At 39.4% G+C, this 22,329-nt stretch overlaps 1 protein-coding gene and 1 long non-coding RNA gene across 9 annotated transcripts in view; one reads left to right on the top strand and one right to left on the bottom strand.

Annotated features, from left to right (window-relative positions):
• Positions 1 to 22,329, bottom strand: part of Lama2 (laminin subunit alpha 2) — a 647,931-nt gene that overhangs the window by 45,586 nt on the left and 580,016 nt on the right. For 6 of the 8 annotated variants that reach the window (XM_063264627.1, XM_063264630.1, XM_063264632.1 and 3 more), the window contains 4 exons: positions 12,564 to 12,702; positions 10,599 to 10,610; positions 7,589 to 7,709; positions 4,755 to 4,931 (listed from right to left, as the gene is read on the bottom strand). In XM_063264627.1, coding sequence (XP_063120697.1) covers positions 4,755 to 4,931; positions 7,589 to 7,709; positions 10,599 to 10,610; positions 12,564 to 12,702 — 449 coding nt within the window. The remainder of the gene's footprint in view (positions 1 to 4,754; positions 4,932 to 7,588; positions 7,710 to 10,598; positions 10,611 to 12,563; positions 12,703 to 22,329) is intronic. The other 2 variants (XM_063264628.1, XM_063264642.1) reach the window with 1 other exon arrangement.
• The window catches only part of LOC120098807 (uncharacterized), a 71,753-nt gene that overhangs the window by 42,460 nt on the left and 6,964 nt on the right, over positions 1 to 22,329 (top strand). The window lies entirely within an intron of this gene.

Here is a 22,329-nt window from a genome sequence, read left to right as displayed (position 1 = left end):
GAAGGCTGAAGACTGATGCTCTGACATTTTGAGGAATAGTGGGACTGTTCAGGTGATCATCAGTCTCTATGAATTGGCTAAGCTTGGAAGCAATATTTTGTGCTTCTCATATTTTCAGGTAATATTAATCATTCTTGGATTTCTGATGTGGTTGAAGACTGGTAGTCTCATAAACAACCCAAGCTGTTTAGCATTGAGAAAGATAACAAATATGAAAGGGTGGTTTTTCAGGTGGCATAGGATCTAAAACCAGGATATAAGTCAGGTATAGTCTTTTAGGACAGAATTGATGGACTGGGTGTTGAGTTTATCGTATGTTTTATAAATTGTAGGATGGTAATAATTATACTCGATTTATATATAAGGGAAAAGGCTTTTTAACTGGACAAAAAGGGGGAAATGTGGTTGCCCTGGAGTTATCTGTATTTTGATGCTAATTCCTCTGCCCCAAGGATGGCTGTACTAAGGACTCAGGTGACCTCATCAGAACCTTCTCCCATTGAATTTGTAAAATAAAGGCAAGAGAGAGTGATTTGGGCAGGGGAAGGGAAGTTGGAGGGGAGGAAGAGAGAGAAGTTGTCATCTTAGGAGGAGGAGAGAGAAGTCATCGGAGGAGAAAGGAGCTGAAGACTTGGCATGGAAAAACCACAAGTTATGAGGGATTTCAGAGCTGGGGAATAGGATAGATCTGCCCAATCTAGGCGCTAGCTTGTACTCATATTAATCGAGTTGTGTTTTCTTTGCGCCGGTATATTCAGGTTGCAGAGGTTACTGCAACGTCTTCCAGTGACTTTGAAGAGCAACAGAGATGAAGGGCAATCTCTTATTTTAAATCCTAGTGTTACTCTGTTGACACCTCTTCATGGAGGAGTATAACAAGCTGTAGAATGAGAGGAAGGCATACAAGGATATGCTTTGCAAGTGCAGGATCAACAAGGGAACCCTGTTAGATACCACATTCTAATTCCCTTTAAACAGCTAAAGGAACTAAAAGCCGTCTATGTTCAGTGTGGACCTACTGTTCCGTTTACCATGGCTATGTTGGGTGGCCTGTCCACTGAGGCCCTTCTGCTTGCATATTAGAAACAGTTAGCTAGTGCATGTTTGAGAGGAGAACATAATCTGTTACGGAAAATGGAATTTTTTGAAAACTGCCAGCAGACAGCAGATTTAAATGCTGGAGCTAGCAATCTGGCTACTTATGATATGTTAGCAGGAGAAGGTCGATATCAGGATATACAGAATCAGTTACAGTTTAATCCTGGCACTTATGTTCAAATTGGTGCTGCTGCTCGTACAGCAGGGAATACCTTGCTTACTAAACAGGATTTGTCTCAAGATATTTTCAAAAATAAGGCAAGGACCTGATGAGCCTTTGAGGAGTTAGTAGGCAGGCTGATGAAAGCATTCGGGAGAGTATTTAGAGATGCCAATGCTGGAATGCTTTCTGCAAAGCAACTGGCTTATGAGAATGCAAACACAGCCTGTCAGGCTGCCGTAATAAGACCTTATCGAAAGGCTGGAACTATTACAGACTGTATTAGATTATGTTCTGACATTGGTCCCACTTACGTGCAGGGTATGGCCATGGCCCTGGCACTACAGGAGAAAACTGTACAACAAGTTTTGTTTCAAAAGACCGGAAAAGGAAAAGGAGAATTAATGGGCCTCCTGGAAGTTGTTTTGTGTGTGGACAGATAGGATATCAAGGGAGGAATTGTCCAAATAGAACTAAGGAAAATAGTAATGAGAGAAAAACTGGGGCTCTGTCCTAGATGCAGGAGAGGACACATTGGGTTAATGAATGCAGGTCTAAGAGAGATGATTTAGGAAATCCTTTCCCTTAGGGAAATGGGAGAGAGGGCCAGTGCCGGACCCCGAAACAATGTTATGGGGCAATGCAGTTCATTCCTCAGCAAAACAGTTCTTTCAGGATCTCTTTGGAGCCACCCCAGAAGTGCAGAACTGGACCTCAGTCTCTCTGACTACATAGTAATAACTCCTGAAATTGGGACTATATGGTCCGTTTCTGTCAGGAACTGTAGGATTGTTACTAAGAAGAAGCAGTGCCACTGTGGCAGGATTGATGATTGCTGTGGGAGTTATAGATGCAGACTATACTGGGGAAATTAAAATTATGACTTCTTCGCCTACCCATATTTCTGTCATTCAACCAGAACAGCGACGTGCTCAATTACTCCTTATACTGTTGGATATTTTCAACCTTACGTTGTTTCTAACCTGTCTGTTAATGTTTCTAACCTGTCTGTTAATTCGTGGGGAAGAGATGTAATGAAGGACATGGGAGTCTTTTTATACAGTCCAAATAACAAAGTTACCCAACAAATGTTTGATTGTGGTTATTTGCCTAACAAACCATTAAGAAAACAAATACCAGGGAAAATTAGAACCCATTATAGTTACCCCTGGAAAAGGAAAAACCGGCCTAAGGGTATTTTTAATGGAGACGTTTGACAAGCCTACACTCCATGTAGATAAAATTCCTTGGAAAAGTGATATTCCTGTTTGGGTGGACCAGTGGTCTTTTCCTTAAGGAAGAAATTCTGGCTACTTGACAGCTAGTGCAGGAGCAATTGCAAAGTGGCCATGTTGAACTTTCCATTTCCCCCTGGATCTCACCCATATTTGTAATTAAGAAAAAAAATCAGGCAAGTAGAGATTATTACAAGATTTATGAAAGGGTAGTGAAACCATGGAGCTTACGGGAGCATTACAATCTGGCTTGCTTACTACAGGTGTCATTCCAAAAAATATGCATAAAATTAATATAGATTTAAAAGACTGTTTTCATACTATTTCTTTGCACTCTGATGATTGTAAAAAGTTTTCATTTAGTGTGCCTGTGTGTATAGAAGCTGAATGGGAAAAAACATAAACCCGCTTCAGCCTCAGCACTGGCTGGAGTCGTGTTATAGTGTTGTCTAATTGTCTTTTTCTTTTTAACCCTCCCTCCTTCCCTTGAGGCCCTGTTGGCTGACTGTGCTGGCTGGGTCACCACCTTTCGGCCATATCCATTCTTCTCTATTCTGTATTTATTACCAGGACAGAATTTCCCAGGAATGAGTATATTACTACAGTTTAAATCTCTGCTTAAAAGGAGCTAACGTCTGATACAGCAGCCCTCCCACCATATTTTTCTATTTATGTAGTTTTGGTGGATTTTGATTTTGAATATAAATTTTAAAAAATGTAACATGCTATACTTGGCAAGAAAGACAAGATGGTGCTCTAACTGAAATGAAATCTATACATTGTATTAGGGAGAATTGACATATTTTTAATAATAAGTTCTTCTTTCTTAAAAAGATGAATATGTGCACTCATTGAGGATGCCTTTAATGGCTTTCAACAACACTTTACAGTTTTTTTCATCTATGTCCAACTCGGTGTGTTTATTTTTAAAACATACAGTTCCTTTTCTTTTCTACCTACTCATTTTTTTGTTGTTGTTGTTGTTGCTTCAGCAGAGAAGTCGATGCATATGAAACAGCCATCCTTTCTTAGGTCTTACTTTATAGCATGTCACATATCTATGACGTTCTTCCATCAGGACCAGTGGCCATCAGTTTTTCATAGACAGAATATTTCTTCCTCTTAGTTCACTATGTGTGTTTTTTTTTAAATCATGAATATTGTTAAATTTTACCTAATGTTTTTTATTAATCTCTTAAGATGGATGTATGATTTTTAATTTTAAAATATTGGATTGTAATTTCATTAAGAATTGTCTATTTATTTGTTTTGTGAATGTGTGTGCGTGGATGTGCATGGGGCTCTTGGGGCCATGGCACAAGGGAGAAATGCAAGGATGAGAGGAGTGCTTTTGGGAGCCCATTCTGTTCTTCCCACATAGGCCTTAGGGATCAAACTTGGACAGTCCATCGGCCATCAAGGATCGTAGTCTACTGGGCCTTCTCATTTGCTTCTATCACAGCAGTCTTGAGATTCTAATGCTTATGCAGTGTTTGCTCCTCTTAAGTAATCTTTTCTTGTTGGTGTTATTGTGTTTTAGAGAAGGAAATGAAAACTCTATTGCCTACCAATGATTATTTAATATTAAAACGTTGCAGTTTAAAAGGTCTCCAGTCAAGGCCTGTGAGATAGCTCAGTTGGTAATGTACTTGCTTTGCAAGCATGAGGCGAACCTCAGTTCAATACCCAGAATCCATGTTTTTAAAAAATTCAGGTGTGCTGGGACATGCCTGTAACTCTAACATTGAGGAGGTAGATACAAGCAGATTCACGGGGTATGCTGGCCAGGCAGCCCAGCCTAGCTGGTGAGTTCTAGACCAGTTTGAGACTTTGTTTCAAAAATAAAGATGGGTAGCTGCTGCACTTTGACCTTTACACTTAGACACAAGCACACATATGACAGACACCTGTGCATAAACATACACATACCCTTCCCTACAGACACATATATACATATACTGACATCTAATAAAAACGATACCATCTCATCTGTAAAGGTGTTTTCATATTCAAAGTTATATCTGTGAAAGCTGCTTGCATATTCTTGTGATCATATCTTACTTGGCAATAGCTATGATTTGTCTCACTTAGAATGATCAATCCCAGTCAACCAAGATAATAGCTACAATAAGTGATTCAAGGCTAAACTATAAAACCAATTGAATGGTGCAATGTAAGGTACATATGTCACCAACTGAACCCTCTAAAGGTGCTGTTTAAAAGTGAAGGGAAAATGTCTTACGACTGGGCTGTGAAGGTACCTGTGTAGTTTGTCTCCGTTTTCTCCTGGGTGGTGTGAGTGTCCCTCCACTTCCCAAGAGAATGATCCCAGACTCGTTCCTGGTACTGAAGGACAGGTTGATTTCCGTTCCGACATCAATGGACACAGCAGCAAGCTCTACAAAACCAGGCTTGGGGAAACTAACTGTGTAAACATTCTGTTGGGACAAAAGAAAAGGATGGTTAGAAATGAGGGGCCAAATTCTCCACACCACCTCCTTCCTCAGAAAATTCAACATGTTTACCAAAATAGTGTAATTTTAGGGAGCATGAAACCTATAGTCACCCTGAAAGCTTAAAGACAGCTGAAGTTGAAGTAATATTGTTTCAAACAGTGACTCTTCAGAATAGTTCAGTTTAAAATTTAAAAAACTATGGCCTCTGTTTTAAATATAGAACTATTGACATGAAATGAAGCATGGAAGATATTTGGTAGGTGAAATTTCCTTTTGGTTTGAATCTACCTTGCTGTCTCTTAATTCTCTTGATTATGTAGTAACAGTTTTTTTTTTTATGTTTTAAAGGTGTGTGTATGTGTGTGTGTGCATGCGTGTGTGTGCATGTGTTTGCATGTGCATGTGTTTGTGTGTGTGTGTGTGTGTGTGTGAGAGAGAGAGAGAGAGAGAGAGAGAGAGATATCATGGCTTATATCTATATTCTTCATCATGATGAACCCATGGGAAAATGTTCATTCATATCAAGAATATTTAGAACAATTTCTAGAGAAACAACCTAATTATTAAAAATAAATAAACCAAATATTCCATGTCTGCTTTTTTCAAAATAAAAATAATACCATCGTTTTCTTGTTGACCAAAGAATTCATAGACTCATGCTTCAGAGACTAACACAGTACAAAGGAGAAAGTCACCCACTTCCTAAAGCCATGAAGAAACATATACACAGATCTTATCTGTTCATAAACTTTACTTTCCACAACCTTGTCCTCCTCTTCCTCCCTTCTATCTGTTTTATATCTAGATTGAGTCATCTTTTTACTTAGATTGCATTTAAATCTAAGTTGCATGCATGCATGCATGACTGTTGTGTGTGTGTGTGTGTGTGTGTGTGTGTGTGTGTGTGTGTGTGTGTGCGTGTTTTGCATGTGAATGCAATGACCATAGAGGTCAGAAGAGGACTCTATATGTACCTTGTGATGGAGTTACAGGCAGTTGTGAATCATCTTCTGTGGGAACCACAGACAATTCATCTTCAAGAGCAGAACAGGCCCTTAGTGACTGAGCTATCTCTCTGGTCCTGCAGGCTCTCTTTTTCTGCCAGTAAAGATTGTTTATCACCACTTATAATATCTGGAGGGGTTCTACATTCTGAAAGTGTTGCCATTTATTTCAGCAAGACCATGTCGTTGGACATTTAAGTGACCTAAAATATTAATTTTTTAAAGTCTTGAGTTTTGTTTTGATTTTTTGTTTTCTTTGTTTTTGTTTGTTTGCTTGTTTGGAATAAAAGCAAAAAATCCTTTCATGTGGGCTATCCCAGCTCCCTTCTGCAAATAGGGTTCCAAGCTCAGTTAAATGGCACAGAAGTAGGTGAAAAGTAGTTGGTAAAATCTCCTTTCTATTCTGATTTTCAAATTTCACAGTTTTAGATGGTTCAGATAAAACTACTGCACAGACTTTGCAATATATATCCATGTTAAATTCCTGTATCCTGTTTTAGCCAAAAAAATTTGATTCTGGAATGCCTTTTCATATGCATTGCCAAGGTGCACACAGCTTGACCAGTTCACTGCTCTCAACAGCTAGCTTTCCACTATTAAACCTTTTGACCACACATAAGAGCTAGACATTGAAGATTTAAACTCTCAGTAAAATTTTCTTCTAGAAGACAGCATAAACCATTAGAGTTTTAATTCCTTCTGCATTTCTTCCTTTCTCATTAAGTTTGGTGTGGGAGTCTGTGGCCATTTCCCACTAAAGCCTATAACTATGAAGATCCAGGCAGGTCTGTACCAATCTTGACCCACTGCTCAGAAGGCAAATTTACTCTTTCAGGTTCTCTGTCCTTTCTTCTGGAGTGACTCAAAATGACTTAGATTGGAGGAATCTATCAGAAGGAACAGTTTAACACAGTAGGTAAACAAAAACTTGTTTTTCATAGATTCAACATTTTATTATTTTAAAATCTCATCACTGTAGACTTTCCATAAAATTCTTGCTAGTATTTTCTGGTCATCTTTAATTGTACCATAGATATTTTAAGAGATAAAAGTGATGTTCTTCGTGTTTTCTCAAACCGAATGGCCAGAATTGAAGAGTCACTCCTGAGTAGGCATCCCTGAGATTTTGCATCTATCACATGAGTCTTTGCAGACATGAATGAGTTGTACAACACGCAACTTCAAAGCTGTAGGCAAGATGCTACATACTGGAGGGAGGGTGGATGATGCTACTGTTTGCGTGGACTACTGATATATCCTAGGGAAAAAGGTAATCAAGCTGTATAATATGGAAAGGGGAAATGGAGTTAGGAAAGACGACAAAGCTGAGAAATAGCATTATTGGAAAGGAAGAGAGACCCAAACAGAAGAGCTATTCATATTAAAGGTACCTGCTCTATACTTAAGAGCTATATGATTTGGGAAGTAGAGTATAATTTTGGCTCTTCATAATGCATTTCCATTGCAGTGATTGGTTGAATGCTTCTGTCTTACTCTGTCATGTACGCATGACTAAGAAAAGATCGGTACAAGTCTAAAACACACTAACAAGGGAACAATTCTAGTAAAAGCACTCATGTGAAGTAACTGAAGTATGATATAAATATGTTATAGAACCTTTAGTAACAGACCAACCTCCAGTGAACAGCCTTTGGTCACACCAACATAATTGGGGCTGCTGAGGATATTGTAAGGAGTCCTTGAAATTTCAATGTCTTTGAGGCAGCCGGAGTATTTCTTCACATTGACTTCTGGCCTGTTGAGTGGGGCAAATGGAGAGCAAAAGGAGTTCCATTAGATGGGTGGCGGTGTAGACTCTGAGCACTGGGGGGCAGGAGCCATATGTAAGAAACACACATACAGGCAAGAGCATGTCTATCAAGGTGCACATTCACACACGTGCACTCAGTAAACCCTGATTTCTATATGTGATGGTTGGATTGAGAGCAAGTTGACACCACTCTGCACCAAGAACTCTGATGCTGTTCTCCTCTCTAAGACAAACTTCACTGACAGCATTTTAATATGAGGCCAAGAAATCAACTCATTTATTAGTGCTTCACATGCATAATGAAATAAGTGCTTCTTGTTCCTTGTTTCCACTAAAGAGCAGATGATTGTGTGGGCAAAATAATTCAATTATTTACAAAAAGCTCTTAAAAGTCTTGTTTGAAATTGTAGGAAGAATATTTGGAAATGTTTATTTGAAATCTTCCTGAAGATATAGAGATGTGTGTGTGTGTGTGTGTGTGTGTGTGCGCGTGCGCGCGCATGCATGCACATTCTTGTGGATATGTTTCCATTTGTGAGTGCATGTGAGAGAGTGTGTGCATATGTACATGCATGTGTGTATGTGTGTGTGTGAGAAAACATGTGTATGTAAATGTGTGTATGTATGCATGTGCCATAACAATAAGGCAACCTAATGCAAAATAGTTCTTTTAATATGGTTGATACCTTATCCACCTAAATCTCACTTGAATACTTGCTCACTAAGACACAGCATGCATGCCAAAAATTCCAAGTCAACTAGAAATTAATTCCTTGCCTTTAACTCTAACATGTGGCTCAGATTATTTGAAATTGACCAAGTGATCTGATTTTTCTAGGACTCCATCCTTGTGTCTATAGGCTGTAGTGGCTGTAGTGTATATGAGCAAAGTCTGGAGGTACTGCTGAGAACAGAACATCGGATGCACAATTGACACATGCAGACAGGATGTGAATGGTGATGACATCTCTGGAGTCTATGACAGCAGGACTCTGTGACGATAGACATGCCCTGTTCAATACTGTCCAGCTGATAGTTTACTAGTTCCCAGGCATATGTGCCTACTGGGACTTGCAATGTGGTTTGTGTGAAGGAGAAGCCAAGTAATGTTAATACTGGGTATTTTAAAGTTAAATGGCCTCAGTGGTTAGCCGCTACCACATCGAAGAGTTGTCGAAATATAAGGGTAAAAATTGTAATTTTTCATTATGTACTGTTAATGAGCATCTGGAACGTGTCCAATCGACACCAATATTGTACTCGATAGGCTAATGATTAATCCTCCACTCGGCGTCCCTTGATGCCAAGTTTCTCGTTTTCATCTTTATAAAAAGCACATGGCATGAGGGAAAACAGGTGGGAGAGCAAATTAGACCCTGGCAGTCTGTACCAGGTGATTTATTTCTTGTCAAGTATTTGTTCTGTTCTTCACCTCCATCCCCACCCCCTTCTTTCTGGAACTTCTTTATTTCCTTTGATCACGGTTGCTGGTCCCCAAGGTCTTCTCTTTCCGTTCCTTCAGTCAGTAATCATGAAGAACATGGGCAGCTGAAGGGAAGGACTCTTGCTTATCATCATGGAAAGACAAACAGGATGTTGGACTTCATTTCCTGTGCTCACCTGTCCCCGAACTGTCTGTTAGAGGAGGAGAAGTCTATGGCAATTTGGGGGGATGAGGGGAGTTTTGTCAACAAAGTAAATCGCACCAAGTTTATCATTTTGTGCAAATACTAAGGTCCTTTACAAAATGTAATGGTTTGGCAAAGTGAACCTTGTAAAAGCCCCAGGAAGAGACACTGTACAGTGATTTGCTTCCTAAGGAGACCACAAGTCTCTTTCCTGAGGTTCACCACTCATGCACAAAAACTACAAGGTGACTGTGATATCCTGCAGTTTTATTCATCAGTGTATATCCACTGAATGTTCAGTCTTTGCCTTTTGCTCATCTCTGCAAGCAGAGCATGACTAGTGCCAGAATGACGTCATGAAAAAAATATGAATTGTTATTTCCCCTACATTCAGTGTGTCCTAGTTTCTGATATTAAAATGTGGTCTTTGCTTTAAACATCCGTGGATCATTTTGGCTTCATTATCTCCTGTTCAGAAATCTGGCACAGTTAGGCTCCTGAAATGGCAAAACACCTTTGGCTTTGGCAAGGGTCAGCCAGCCATCTCCGGGATTTGATGAGCCATTCCCAAGGCTGGCTAATTCTTACTAATACCTGCCAGCAGGGAAGAATGTAACGGTTTCTGAAAAGCCGTGGGGAGACTGTATTTAAACCTCTCAGATTTTAACTCAAATATTTACTTGAAATGTGGCAATGGCACAGGTTCTTTCCATAAATCTCCATAGATAATTTTCTATCTGATGACAAAGAAGCAGCTTTGATAAGAGATACGATGGCTGCGTAAATGCACATCTGAAGAAAGCGTGAAGGCGGGGCTAAGCTTTTGGTAGCACAGGTGGCTGGGCAAGCAGCACAGTACTAGGGAGGCCAGCATTTACGGTTCTGCTCTGGAAGCCATCTTACTATGGTTCCACAGAATTAGACTATATCCATAAGCTTGGCTGACCAGCCACCCTTTTGGCATATCCTGCTGGCCACTGGGAGGAACTATGCCAGGTGTTTGAAGAAGTTGTGAAATTCCCTTAGAGCTGGCGAAACGACAGACATTGTAACCCAGTGATGGTGGGCAAGCACAGGCTCGTCTTAAGTGCTGGGAAGCGTGAGGACTCATCATTTGCGCCTGAAATCTACTGTGGAAGCAACTCCATGGCGTCCCTCACAGTGCCTCTGCACTGATTCTGTCCCCATAAAGCAGCGTCTCCCCAGCCATGCGCTTGAAGAAGGCATGCATAAATTTAAATTTTACCTTGCTTTCATACTAAGCCAAGGGAAAAGAAAGGAAAAAAAAAACAATTTACTCTTAATTGCATTTTCATTTAACAAAACAACAAACTTTAATAATAAATTTTGTTGTAAGCCCATCTTATAGAAAGGAATATTTAAAAAGGACAGGACACCGAATAGATATATGTCCTCCACAGAAGTAAAACTGGAAATCAGAGATTCCCCAAACTATACCTCTTAGACATTTTTATTTTGGAATATAAATTCAAAGCTATTACTTTTATTGGCATGATATATGGGAAAGTGAACCAACATGGTATTTATGGACAGCTTATAAATATTGCCTCTCAAGTTTAACAATACATGTGAAAATAATTTCTGTTTACCACAGCATCATATAGAGATGTTGACTGTACAAAACAGCAGGTAAACACTTGGCTGCTTTGTCAATCACAAACATGTGTGTAAAGATTATTTTGTAACAGAGCGCCATATTACAGCAGTATTATCATTTAAATTGCCAGAAGGAGAAACATTTCAGTAGTAAAGACTCAGAACATAATTTTGAAAACTATACCCAAGGTACAAACCATTCTCAATTAAGTTAATTCATGATGTGTTTGTGTTTTACAAACTTACTTTCTCGTGATAAAACCCGTCACTAGACTATAATGAAATATTTATAGGTAGTCCTATTTCACTACCTTTAATTCATTCTGAATATAGTTAATGATTTTTAAAGATAAATCTTGAATTTAAGTACTGGAATACCGGCATTTGGTATGCTGCCTGGTAGATAGCAGGTATTCAGCAATCATGTGTTGAATGTCTGTTGAGCAAAGAAACTACTCAGTAGTAACCACATCACTGCTCCAATCACTTTGACGTTCAGTGATTTTTATAACTTGATACCTCAAAATTATATTACTAAAAATAAATATGCTGATCTATGTATAGATATATATGATAACATATGTGTATGAATATACACACATGACCTGTACCATGAAGATTATCAATACATACTTATAAAAGATTGGCAGTTAGACAGTCGCCTGGTCTATAAATAGACTTTGGGGAAAGCACCTTCAGTTTATATGAAAGTGACATATAGGGAGTAACTCTCCTCCATGATTTCCAACTGTAGCATTTTAAAAATTCTCCAGATGTAGCATAGGACTGTCACACCCTAGATAAACCACCAATAAAAAGCCAAAATCCAAAATTGAGAAACCTCAAAGCATGGTACTTCTCTGAGGGTGTCATAGCTACCGGCAGTTTAACCAGATCGTTCATTCTGTCATAACCAGATGAAGTTAATGTATAGAGCATGCTAGATACTTTACGGGAATTGTTCCCCAGGTTTCATATTAAGCAGTAACTTAATTATATGATGCACAGAATATTTTCTGACTTTTTTAGTTCCTGTTTTTGAACTAAACTGAACTGTGAGCTAAAGATGTCTTCCTGTTCTGCTAACTACAGAGTTTATGAGAAACTTCTAAAGTAAACTAGAGCAGGCATGTGAATAGCAAGTGTCATTTAGTATTAAGTATGTGGGAAAGCTCCGCTATGCTATTATGATGCTAATGACTCACAATAACACAGATTACACTCACAGCATCCTGAACACTGACTAATTTTCAGAAGCCTGCACAATGTCAAATGCCATTCTCTCCGGTGACTGTGCACAGAGAACAGCAATTACAAAACCCACAGTCAACTTCAGCTTCCATTTTTAATTACCTTCATAATTCTTTTCAGCAGGTGTATATAAGAGAAATAGCAATTCCAATTTATCTCTCTAGCAAAGATGTCAAATTAACCCCCAGTTTCTAAATCTTGGTGCTGTTCTTACATGCAACATTATTTTTGTGATTAGTCCTTTCTGTAGCTAAAGGTTATATGACATTGCTATTGTAATGAAACTTTACAATGCTACTGACCGTTTAATTAAAACTTTCACTTTAAATACTAACTAGATTACCTCAAGTTTCTCAGAGTTGGCAGGCCACCAAAATATATTTTGTCATCTGCTTTCAAGTCAAGACCAAAGTTGTTTCCAGAAGATGAAGTAGCTATATTCTCCTCCTGGTTAGAATCAATGTCTACAATTGATATGTTCGCTGAAACGGAAATAGGAATATTCCATTTAATTAGCACAAGGTTCACCACAGCTATGTGCTTGCTGACAACTGGAGATGTGTTGTCCATGTTTCAAATGGGCACTGGTATTCTCTCACCATGTATAGTACACATGTAGCCATTCAGTCTACAACAATAGCTTTGATGTAGTACATTATCGAAACATTCACACCAGAGCAGGAAAATAATGGCTTCCACACAAGGAAGGCAGAGCAGGAGACAAAGGGGGAACGTGTAGATAGATGGCTATCAGCAAAAGCGCCTGATATCATTTCTTACACTAAAGAAAGTGGGTATTGTGTTATCACAACCATCTAACTAGAAATTGGGTAATTAGAAATGTTTCAACTCTTCGCCTCTTCAAATTTGCGAATTTCAGCATCCTCAGAACTACTGAGGTTTCTGTTCATTTGCAAAGTGTTGCTTGAGTAAAACCATAGCACACGCAAGAAGATACGTGTGGATAATTGGTCCCATGAGGTGACGAGATCCACATCTACTGTCAAACACAATGTAGACTAGGAGGCTGTGTTACTGAGAGATGCCCTGTCCTCGTGCCTTATTGCTTTCTTAGATCTCAAAGGGGTTTCCCATGTGGAGGGGAACAGACATAGGAAGGGAAGAAGACAGGAGTTATATCTCTAATGAGACTTCTTTGTTTAGAAAGCAAATGGGAACTCTTCATATTGTCTATTTTCTCACTCATTTCTAAGGGTCAGTCTTGGCTTCTTCTAAATTACATGCTTCCTCAGCACACTACCTACTTAGACCTAACCTTTAAGTACTTCACATGTTTTAGGCCCTTGACATATATTGAGGCATCAGCTTATTAATCTTACAGATTTTGCTTCTGGATCTTTGCCTGGTGGAAGACAAGAATTAGGGTGAATGCTCAAATGGGCATTTGAACCATAAGGGAATCTCTAAATGTTTACTGTTTGCAACGTTAGTTTCTTCCATGTCCCTGGTTCAGTGCCTATGGTATATGCTGGACCAGTGTTGAACATATATCATAATGCATGGCTGCCCAGATCTTTCAGCATGTTTCAGAACAACTCAGTGTTCTAAGAGAGGGGCACGGATGAGGCGATACTCAAATATGTTTGAACATGCAAGATTATTATACTCCGACCATTCATCATTGATTAGAATTGAGATTCTTTGGAACACAAAAAATTACCAAACTCCAAACTTCCTTTGTAGTCTGCGATGCTACTGTCTAAATCTCAAAAATCTATCTTCAGTAAACTTGAATACCATCAACACCTAAAAAATAATGACTCTAATCAAATATCCCAAACTTCAAAACTTTGTGTGTGTGTGTGTGTGTGTGTGTGTGTGTGTGTGTGTGATTGTGTGATATTGATCTGACTGCCCTGTAACAAACTTACTTTACAGTTACAGATCAGAGTGGCCTTCTAATTCCAGGGATCCATTTGCCTATATCTCCTGAGTGCCGGGATTAAAGGCATGCACCACTAAACCTGGCAAAAGTCCAGTTTTGTAAAAAGGAAAAAACTAAACCAAACTAAATAATATAAAAACTATTATAAAGGAATAATTGTCCCATTAAGATATATTTAAAAATCAATATTCAAATTTTTAATTAGTTTCATACATATATTTAATTACCATTACACATATAATTAGCTCTCTATATACATACTTCTTAGACCAGATTGGCAGATAAAGTAAATAGATTTACAGAGCTGTTTCTTTTAAGACTTTTATACATCTTCAATTTTTTTACATTCATATCACAGAGAAAGGTTTACATGGCTCTGTACACTGGAATATGTTTCTTTGAAGACTTGGGAAGTATTTAAATGCTGTGTATGTATGACATGAGACTCTGCTTCTGTCACCACCAGCACGTAGTGTTTGGACATACTTTCCCTCTGTATCCATGAGAGGATATATGTAGTTTTAGAGGCCATTCTCAGAACCAAACAGCATCAACAGAACTCAAGTAGAACACACGAGTCCTACACTAACTCTGAGGAAGGCTGTCTTGCAGCCTTTGAGATGAGGAAGGTTTGGTAGGGAATGTTATTCTTGCCATTTTTTTTTAATTTGTAGACTATCAAAGTAGCTACCCCCATACACATTTAGATTTGGTGGGTTCAGCAATCTATTTTATGAGTAACCATGGGGAAAACGGGTGTCATTCCTTAGTAAGCACAGCATGGGGGCTTTTCATATAATTTTGCAATCATCTCTAGGTTGCTATACACCATTTCTACCTTGGTAATCCTTTTTCTTCTCTAAATCCAACAAAAACCTAGTTATTTTCAGCTTTGGTCCCATTCTGTGCACTCTGGGGATTATGCTCCTATTAGTCGCTCTGTTTCACTCCAGAGTTAAGGAAGGTACAAACAACCTCACAGACTGATTCTGAATTTCAAGAGAGCAGTGTTTTTTTACAAACAATAGTCTGTGATCTCCAATCAAATGCAATCACTTTCATTGCTACAGCCTTACTTCTTCTCACCTCAGTACTTGATGTGCTCCTATCATAAAACCTTCTGGAACTCCCTCCCTACCCCTAAAACCTAAGCAACTTAAGTCCTTACCATAGCTTTAATGAGATATTTGATGCTGTTAGTATTTCTTTCATTGTAGGATTTTTTTTCTTTTGCCGTCCAAGGTATCAACCTCTCTAGTATTTTTACCTTTAATTTTCAATCTCTTCCCCGTTATCCTTAAGGAAGGTTTTGATTATATTTATTAAAGATGTGTTTGCTTGTGTGCATGTGTGTGTGTGTGTGTGTGTGTGTGTGTGTGTGTGTGTGTGTGTGTGTGTGCTTGTGCACGTGCATGCATGTGCATGCACACCTATGTGTGGAGGTCAAGGGGAACTTTCAGGAGACAGTTCTCTCCTTTGACCATGTTGTTTCTATGGATCAAACCGAGGAGGTCAGAATTGGTAACAGGCATCTTCAACTGCTGAGTCGTCTCATTGGCCTTTCTTATAGATCTTTGAATACTTAGGATATATTGATCTCTACTAATGTTCTTTTCTTTGCTCACATCTTAGTTTTAGCCAACACAGGAAGCTCAAGTTTATTTCTATATATAAATATAATAACAATGTCCAAATATTCATGTCTGGTCCCGAATTTACCCAAGAATTCACACTTGGCAAGTAAGACACCATTACTGGCTTTTTAAAAATGAGAAACAGGGCTGGAGAGATGGCTCAGCGGTTAAGAGCACCCGACTGCTCTTCCAGAGGTCATGAGTTCAATTCCCAGCAACCACATGGTGGCTCACAACCATCTGTAAAGAGATCCGATGCCCTCTTCTGGTGTGTCTGAAGACAGCTACAGTGTACTTATATATAATAAATAAATAAATCTTTAAAATGAGAAACATATTCTGAACCGAAGTGGGAAACTCTGGACTCTCAAGCATCGATGAATTATTTTATTTGGTTGCATCATTACTCCTAGTCAGTCTTTTAAACTTGAAGCATCCCCCTCAGCATTCATAGCTAATCAAATCGATGTCCTCACTGATGTGGTTATTCTATGTACATATACTAATTATGATATTTAAGAATAGCTTTAGTGACCCGAGGATCCCGGCCCGCAGCAGCTCTCTGCTCCCAGACCCGGTGAGAGAGAGACCCAACCGCCTGGTCAGGTGGGCACTCCTGAGGCTGCAGAGCGGAAGAGACCACCAACACTGCTCACCCCTGCCCCCACATCCCTGGCCCAAGAGGAAACTGTATAAGGCCTCTGGGCTCCCATGGGGGAGGGCCCAGGAGCAGCAGGACACCTGCCAGAGACACCACCAGAAGGAAACAGACCAGATAAACAGTTCTCTGCACCCAAATCCCGTGGGAGGGAGAGCTAAACCTTCAGAGAGGCAGACAAGCCTGGGAAACCAGAAGAGACTGCTCCCTGCACACACATCTCGGACGCCAGAGGAAAAAGCCAAAGACCATCTGGAACCCTGGTGCACTGAAGCTCCCGGAAGGGGCGGCACAGGACTTCCTGGTTGCTGCCGCTACAGAGAGCCCCTGGGCAGCACCCCACGAGCGAACCTGAGCCTCGGGACCACAGGTAAGACCAAATTTTCTGCTGCAAGAAAGCTGCCTGGTGAACTCAAGACACAGGCCCACAGGAACAGCTGAAGACCTGTAGAGAGGAAAAACTACACGCCCGAAAGCAGAACACTCTGTCCCCATAACTGACTGAAAGAGAGGAAAACAGGTCTACAGCACTCCTGACACACAGGCTTATAGGACAGTCTAGCCACTGTCAGAAATAGCAGAACAAAGTAACACTAGAGATAATCTGATGGCGAGAGGCAAGCGCAGGAACCCAAGCAACAGAAACCAAGACTACATGCCATCATCGGAGCCCAATTCTCCCACCAAAACAAACATGGAATATCCAAACACACCAGAAAAGCAAGATCTAGTTTCAAAATCATATTTGATCATGATGCTGGAGGACTTCAAGAAAGACATGAACACACTTAGGGAAGCACAGGAAAACATTAATAAACAAGTAAAAGCCTACAGAGAGGAATCGCAAAAATCCCTGAAAGAATTCCAGGAAAACACAATCAAACAGTTGAAGGAATTAAAAATGGAAATAGAAGCAATCAAGAAAGAACACATGGAAACAACCCTGGATATAGAAAACCAAAAGAAGAGACAAGGAGCTGTAGATACAAGCTTCACCAACAGAATACAAGAGATGGAAGAGAGAATCTCAGGAGCAGAAGATTCCATAGAAATCATTGACTCAACTGTCAAAGATAATGTAAAGCGGAAAAAGCTACTGGTCCAAAACATACAGGAAATCCAGGACTCAATGAGAAGATCAAACCTAAGGATAATAGGTATAGAAGAGAGTGAAGACTACCAGCTCAAAGGACCAGTAAATATCTTCAACAAAATCATAGAAGAAAACTTCCCTAACCTAAAAAAAGAGATACCCATAGACATACAAGAGGCCTACAGAACTCCAAACAGATTGGACCAGAAAAGAAACACCTCCCGTCACATAATTGTCAAAACACCAAACGCACAAAATAAAGAAAGAATATTAAAAGCAGTAAGGGAAAAAGGTCAAGTAACATATAAAGGGAGACCTATCAGAATCACACCAGACTTCTCGCCAGAAACTATGAAGGCCAGAAGATCCTGGACTGATGTTATACAGACCCTAAGAGAACACAAATGCCAGCCCAGGTTACTGTATCCAGCAAAACTCTCAATTAACATTGATGGAGAAACCAAGATATTCCATGACAAAACCAAATTTACACAATATCTTTCTACAAATCCAGCACTACAAAGGATAATAAATGGTAAAGCCCAACATAAGGAGGCAAGCTATACCCTAGAAGAAGCAAGAAACTAATCGTCTTGGCAACAAAACAAAGAGAATGAAAGCACACAAACATAACCTCACATCCAAATATGAATATAACGGGAAGCAATAATCACTATTCCTTAATATCTCTCAATATCAATGGCCTCAACTCCCCAATAAAAAGACATAGATTAACAAACTGGATACGCAACGAGGACCCTGCATTCTGCTGCCTACAGGAAACACACCTCAGAGACAAAGACAGACACTACCTCAGAGTGAAAGGCTGGAAAACAACTTTCCAAGCAAATGGTCAGAAGAAGCAAGCTGGAGTAGCCATTCTAATATCAAATAAAATCAATTTCCAACTAAAAGTCATCAAAAAAGATAAGGAAGGACACTTCATATTCATCAAAGGAAAAATCAACCAAGATGAACTCTCAATCCTAAATATCTATGCCCCAAATACAAGGGCACCTACATACGTAAAAGAAACCTTACTAAAGCTCAAAACACACATTGCACCTCACACAATAATAGTGGGAGATTTCAACACCCCACTCTCATCAATGGACAGATCATGGAAACAGAAATTAAACAGTGATGTAGACAGACTAAGAGAAGTCATGAGCCAAATGGACTTAACGGATATTTATAGAACATTCTATCCTAAAGCAAAAGGATATACCTTCTTCTCAGCTCCTCATGGTACTTTCTCCAAAATTGACCATATAATTGGTCAAAAAACGGGCCTCAACAGGTACAGAAAGATAGAAATAATCCCATGCGTGCTATCGGACCACCACGGCCTAAAACTGGTCTTCAATAACAATAAGGGAAGAATGCCCACATATACGTGGAAATTGAACAATGCTCTACTCAATGATAACCTGGTCAAGGAAGAAATAAAGAAAGAAATTAAAAACTTTTTAGAATTTAATGAAAATGAAGATACAACATACTCAAACTTATGGGACACAATGAAAGCTGTGCTAAGAGGAAAACTCATAGCGCTGAGTGCCTGCAGAAAGAAACAGGAAAGAGCATATGTCAGCAGCTTGACAGCACACCTAAAAGCTCTAGAACAAAAAGAAGCAAATACACCCAGGAGGAGTAGAAGGCAGGAAATAATCAAACTCAGAGCTGAAATCAACCAAGTAGAAACAAAAAGGACCATAGAAAGAATCAACAGAACCAAAAGTTGGTTCTTTGAGAAAATCAACAAGATAGATAAACCCTTAGCCAGACTAACGAGAGGACACAGAGAGTGTGTCCAAATTAACAAAATCAGAAATGAAAAGGGAGACATAACTACAGATTCGGAGGAAATTCAAAAAATTATCAGATCTTACTATAAAAACCTATATTCAACAAAATTTGAAAATCTTCAGGAAATGGACAATTTCCTAGACAGATACCAGGTATCGAGGTTAAATCAGGAACAGATAAACCAGTTAAACAACCCCATAACTCCTAAGGAAATAGAAGCAGTCATTAAAGGTCTCCCAACCAAAAAGAGCCCAGGTCCAGACGGGTTTAGTGCAGAATTCTATCAAACCTTCATAGAAGACCTCATACCAATATTATCCAAACTATTCCACAAAATTGAAACAGATGGAGCCCTACCGAATTCCTTCTACGAAGCCACAATTACTCTTATACCTAAACCACACAAAGACACAACAAAGAAAGAGAACTTCAGACCAATTTCCCTTATGAATATCGACGCAAAAATACTCAATAAAATTCTGGCAAACCGAATTCAAGAGCACATCAAAACAATCATCCACCATGATCAAGTAGGCTTCATCCCAGGCATGCAGGGATGGTTTAATATACGGAAAACCATCAACGTGATCCATCATATAAACAAACTGAAAGAACAGAACCACATGATCATTTCATTAGATGCTGAGAAAGCATTTGACAAAATTCAACACCCCTTCATGATAAAAGTCCTGGAAAGAATAGGAATTCAAGGCCCATACCTAAACATAGTTAAAGCCATATACAGCAAACCAGTTGCTAACATTAAACTAAATGGAGAGAAACTTGAAGCAATCCCACTAAAATCAGGTACTAGACAAGGCTGCCCACTCTCTCCCTACTTATTCAATATAGTTCTTGAAGTTCTAGCCAGAGCAATCAGACAACAAAAGGAGATCAAAGGGATACAGATCGGAAAAGAAGATGTCAAAATATCACTATTTGCAGATGACATGATAGTATATTTAAGTGATCCCAAAAGTTCCACCAGAGAACTACTAAAGCTGATAAACAACTTCAGCAAAGTGGCTGGGTATAAAATTAACTCAAATAAATCAGTTGCCTTCCTCTATACAAAAGAGAAACAAGCCGAGAAAGAAATTAGGGAAACGACACCCTTCATAATAGACCCAAATAATATAAAGTACCTCGGTGTGACTTTAACCAAGCAAGTAAAAGATCTGTACAATAAGAACTTCAAGACACTGAGGAAAGAAATTGAAGAAGACCTCAGAAATGGAAAGATCTCCCATGCTCATGGATTGGCAGGATTAATATAGTAAAAATGGCCATTTTACCAAAAGCAATCTACAGATTCAATGCAATCCCCATCAAAATACCAATCCAATTCTTCAAAGAGTTAGACAGAACAATTTGCAAATTCATCTGGAATAACAAAAAACCCAGGATAGCTAAAGCTATCCTCAACAATAAAAGAACTTCAGGGGGAATCACTATCCCTGAACTCAAGCAGTATTACAGAGCAATAGTGATAAAAACTGCATGGTATTGGTACAGAGCCAGACAGATAGACCAATGGAATAGAATTGAAGACCCAGAAATGAACCCACACACCTATGGTCACTTGATTTTTGACAAAGGAGCCAAAACCATCCAATGGAAAAAAGATAGCATTTTCAGCAAATGGTGCTGGTTCAACTGGAGGGCAACATGTAGAAGAATGCAGATCGATCCATGCTTATCACCCTGTACAAAGCTTAAGTCCAAGTGGATCAAGGACCTCCACATCAAACCAGACACACTCAAACTAATAGAAGAAAAACTAGGGAAGCATCTGGAACACATGGGCACTGGAAAAAATTTCCTGAACAAAACACCAATGGCTCATGCTATAAGATCAAGAATCGACAAATGGGATCTCATAAAACTGCAAAGCTTCTGTAAGGCAAAGGACACTGTGGTTAGGACAAAACGGCAACCAACAGATTGGGAAAAGATCTTTACCAATCCTACAACAGATAGAGGCCTTATATCCAAAATATACAAAGAACTCAAGAAGTTAGATCGCAGGGAAACAAATAACCCTATTAAAAAATGGGGTTCAGAGCTAAACAAAGAATTCACAGCTGAGGAATGCCGAATGGCTGAGAAACACCTAAAGAAATGTTCAACATCTTTAGTCATAAGGGAAATGAAAATCAAAACAACCCTGAGATTTCACCTCACACCAGTGCGATTGGCTAAGATCAAAAACTCAGGTGACAGCAGATGCTGGCGAGGATGTGGAGAAAGAGGAACACTCCTCCATTGTTGGTGGGATTGCAGACTGGTAAAACCATTCTGGAAATCAGTCTGGAGGTTCCTCAGAATATTGGACATTGAACTGCCTGAGGATCCAGCTATACCTCTCTTGGGCATATACCCAAAAGATGCCTCAACATATAAAAGAGACACGTGCTCCACTATGTTCATCGCAGCCTTATTTATATTAGCCAGAAAATGGAAAGAACCCAGATGCCCTTCAACAGAGGAATGGATACAGAAAATGTGGTTCATCTACACAATGGAATACTACTCAGCTATCAAAAACAACGAGTTTATGAAATTCGTAGGCAAATGGTTGGAACTGGAAAATATCATCCTGAGTGAGCTAACCCAATCACAGAAAGACATACACGGTATGCACTCATTGATAAGTGGCTATTAGCCCAAATGCTTGAATTACCCTAGATCCCTAGAACAAACGAAACTCAAGACGGATGATCAAAATGTGAATGCTTCACTCCTTCTTTAAATGAGGAAAAAGAATACCCTTGGCAGGGAAGGGAGAGGCAAAGATTAAAACAGAGACTGAAGGAACACCCATTCAGAGCCTGCCCCACATGTGGCCCATACATATACAGCCACCCAATTAGACAAGATGGATGAAGCAAAGAAGTGCAGACCGACAGGAGCCGGATGTAGATCGCTCCTGAGAGACACAGCCAGAATACAGCAAATATAGAGGCGAATGCCAGCAGCAAACCAGTGAACTGAGAATAGGTCCCCTAT

The sequence above is a fragment of the Rattus norvegicus genome, chromosome 1 (assembly GCF_036323735.1).
Source record: "Rattus norvegicus strain BN/NHsdMcwi chromosome 1, GRCr8, whole genome shotgun sequence".
Taxonomy (NCBI): Eukaryota; Metazoa; Chordata; class Mammalia; order Rodentia; family Muridae; genus Rattus; species Rattus norvegicus.
The sequence above is the reverse complement of the archived record's forward strand: the minus strand, read 5'-3'. Positions and strand labels throughout refer to the sequence as shown.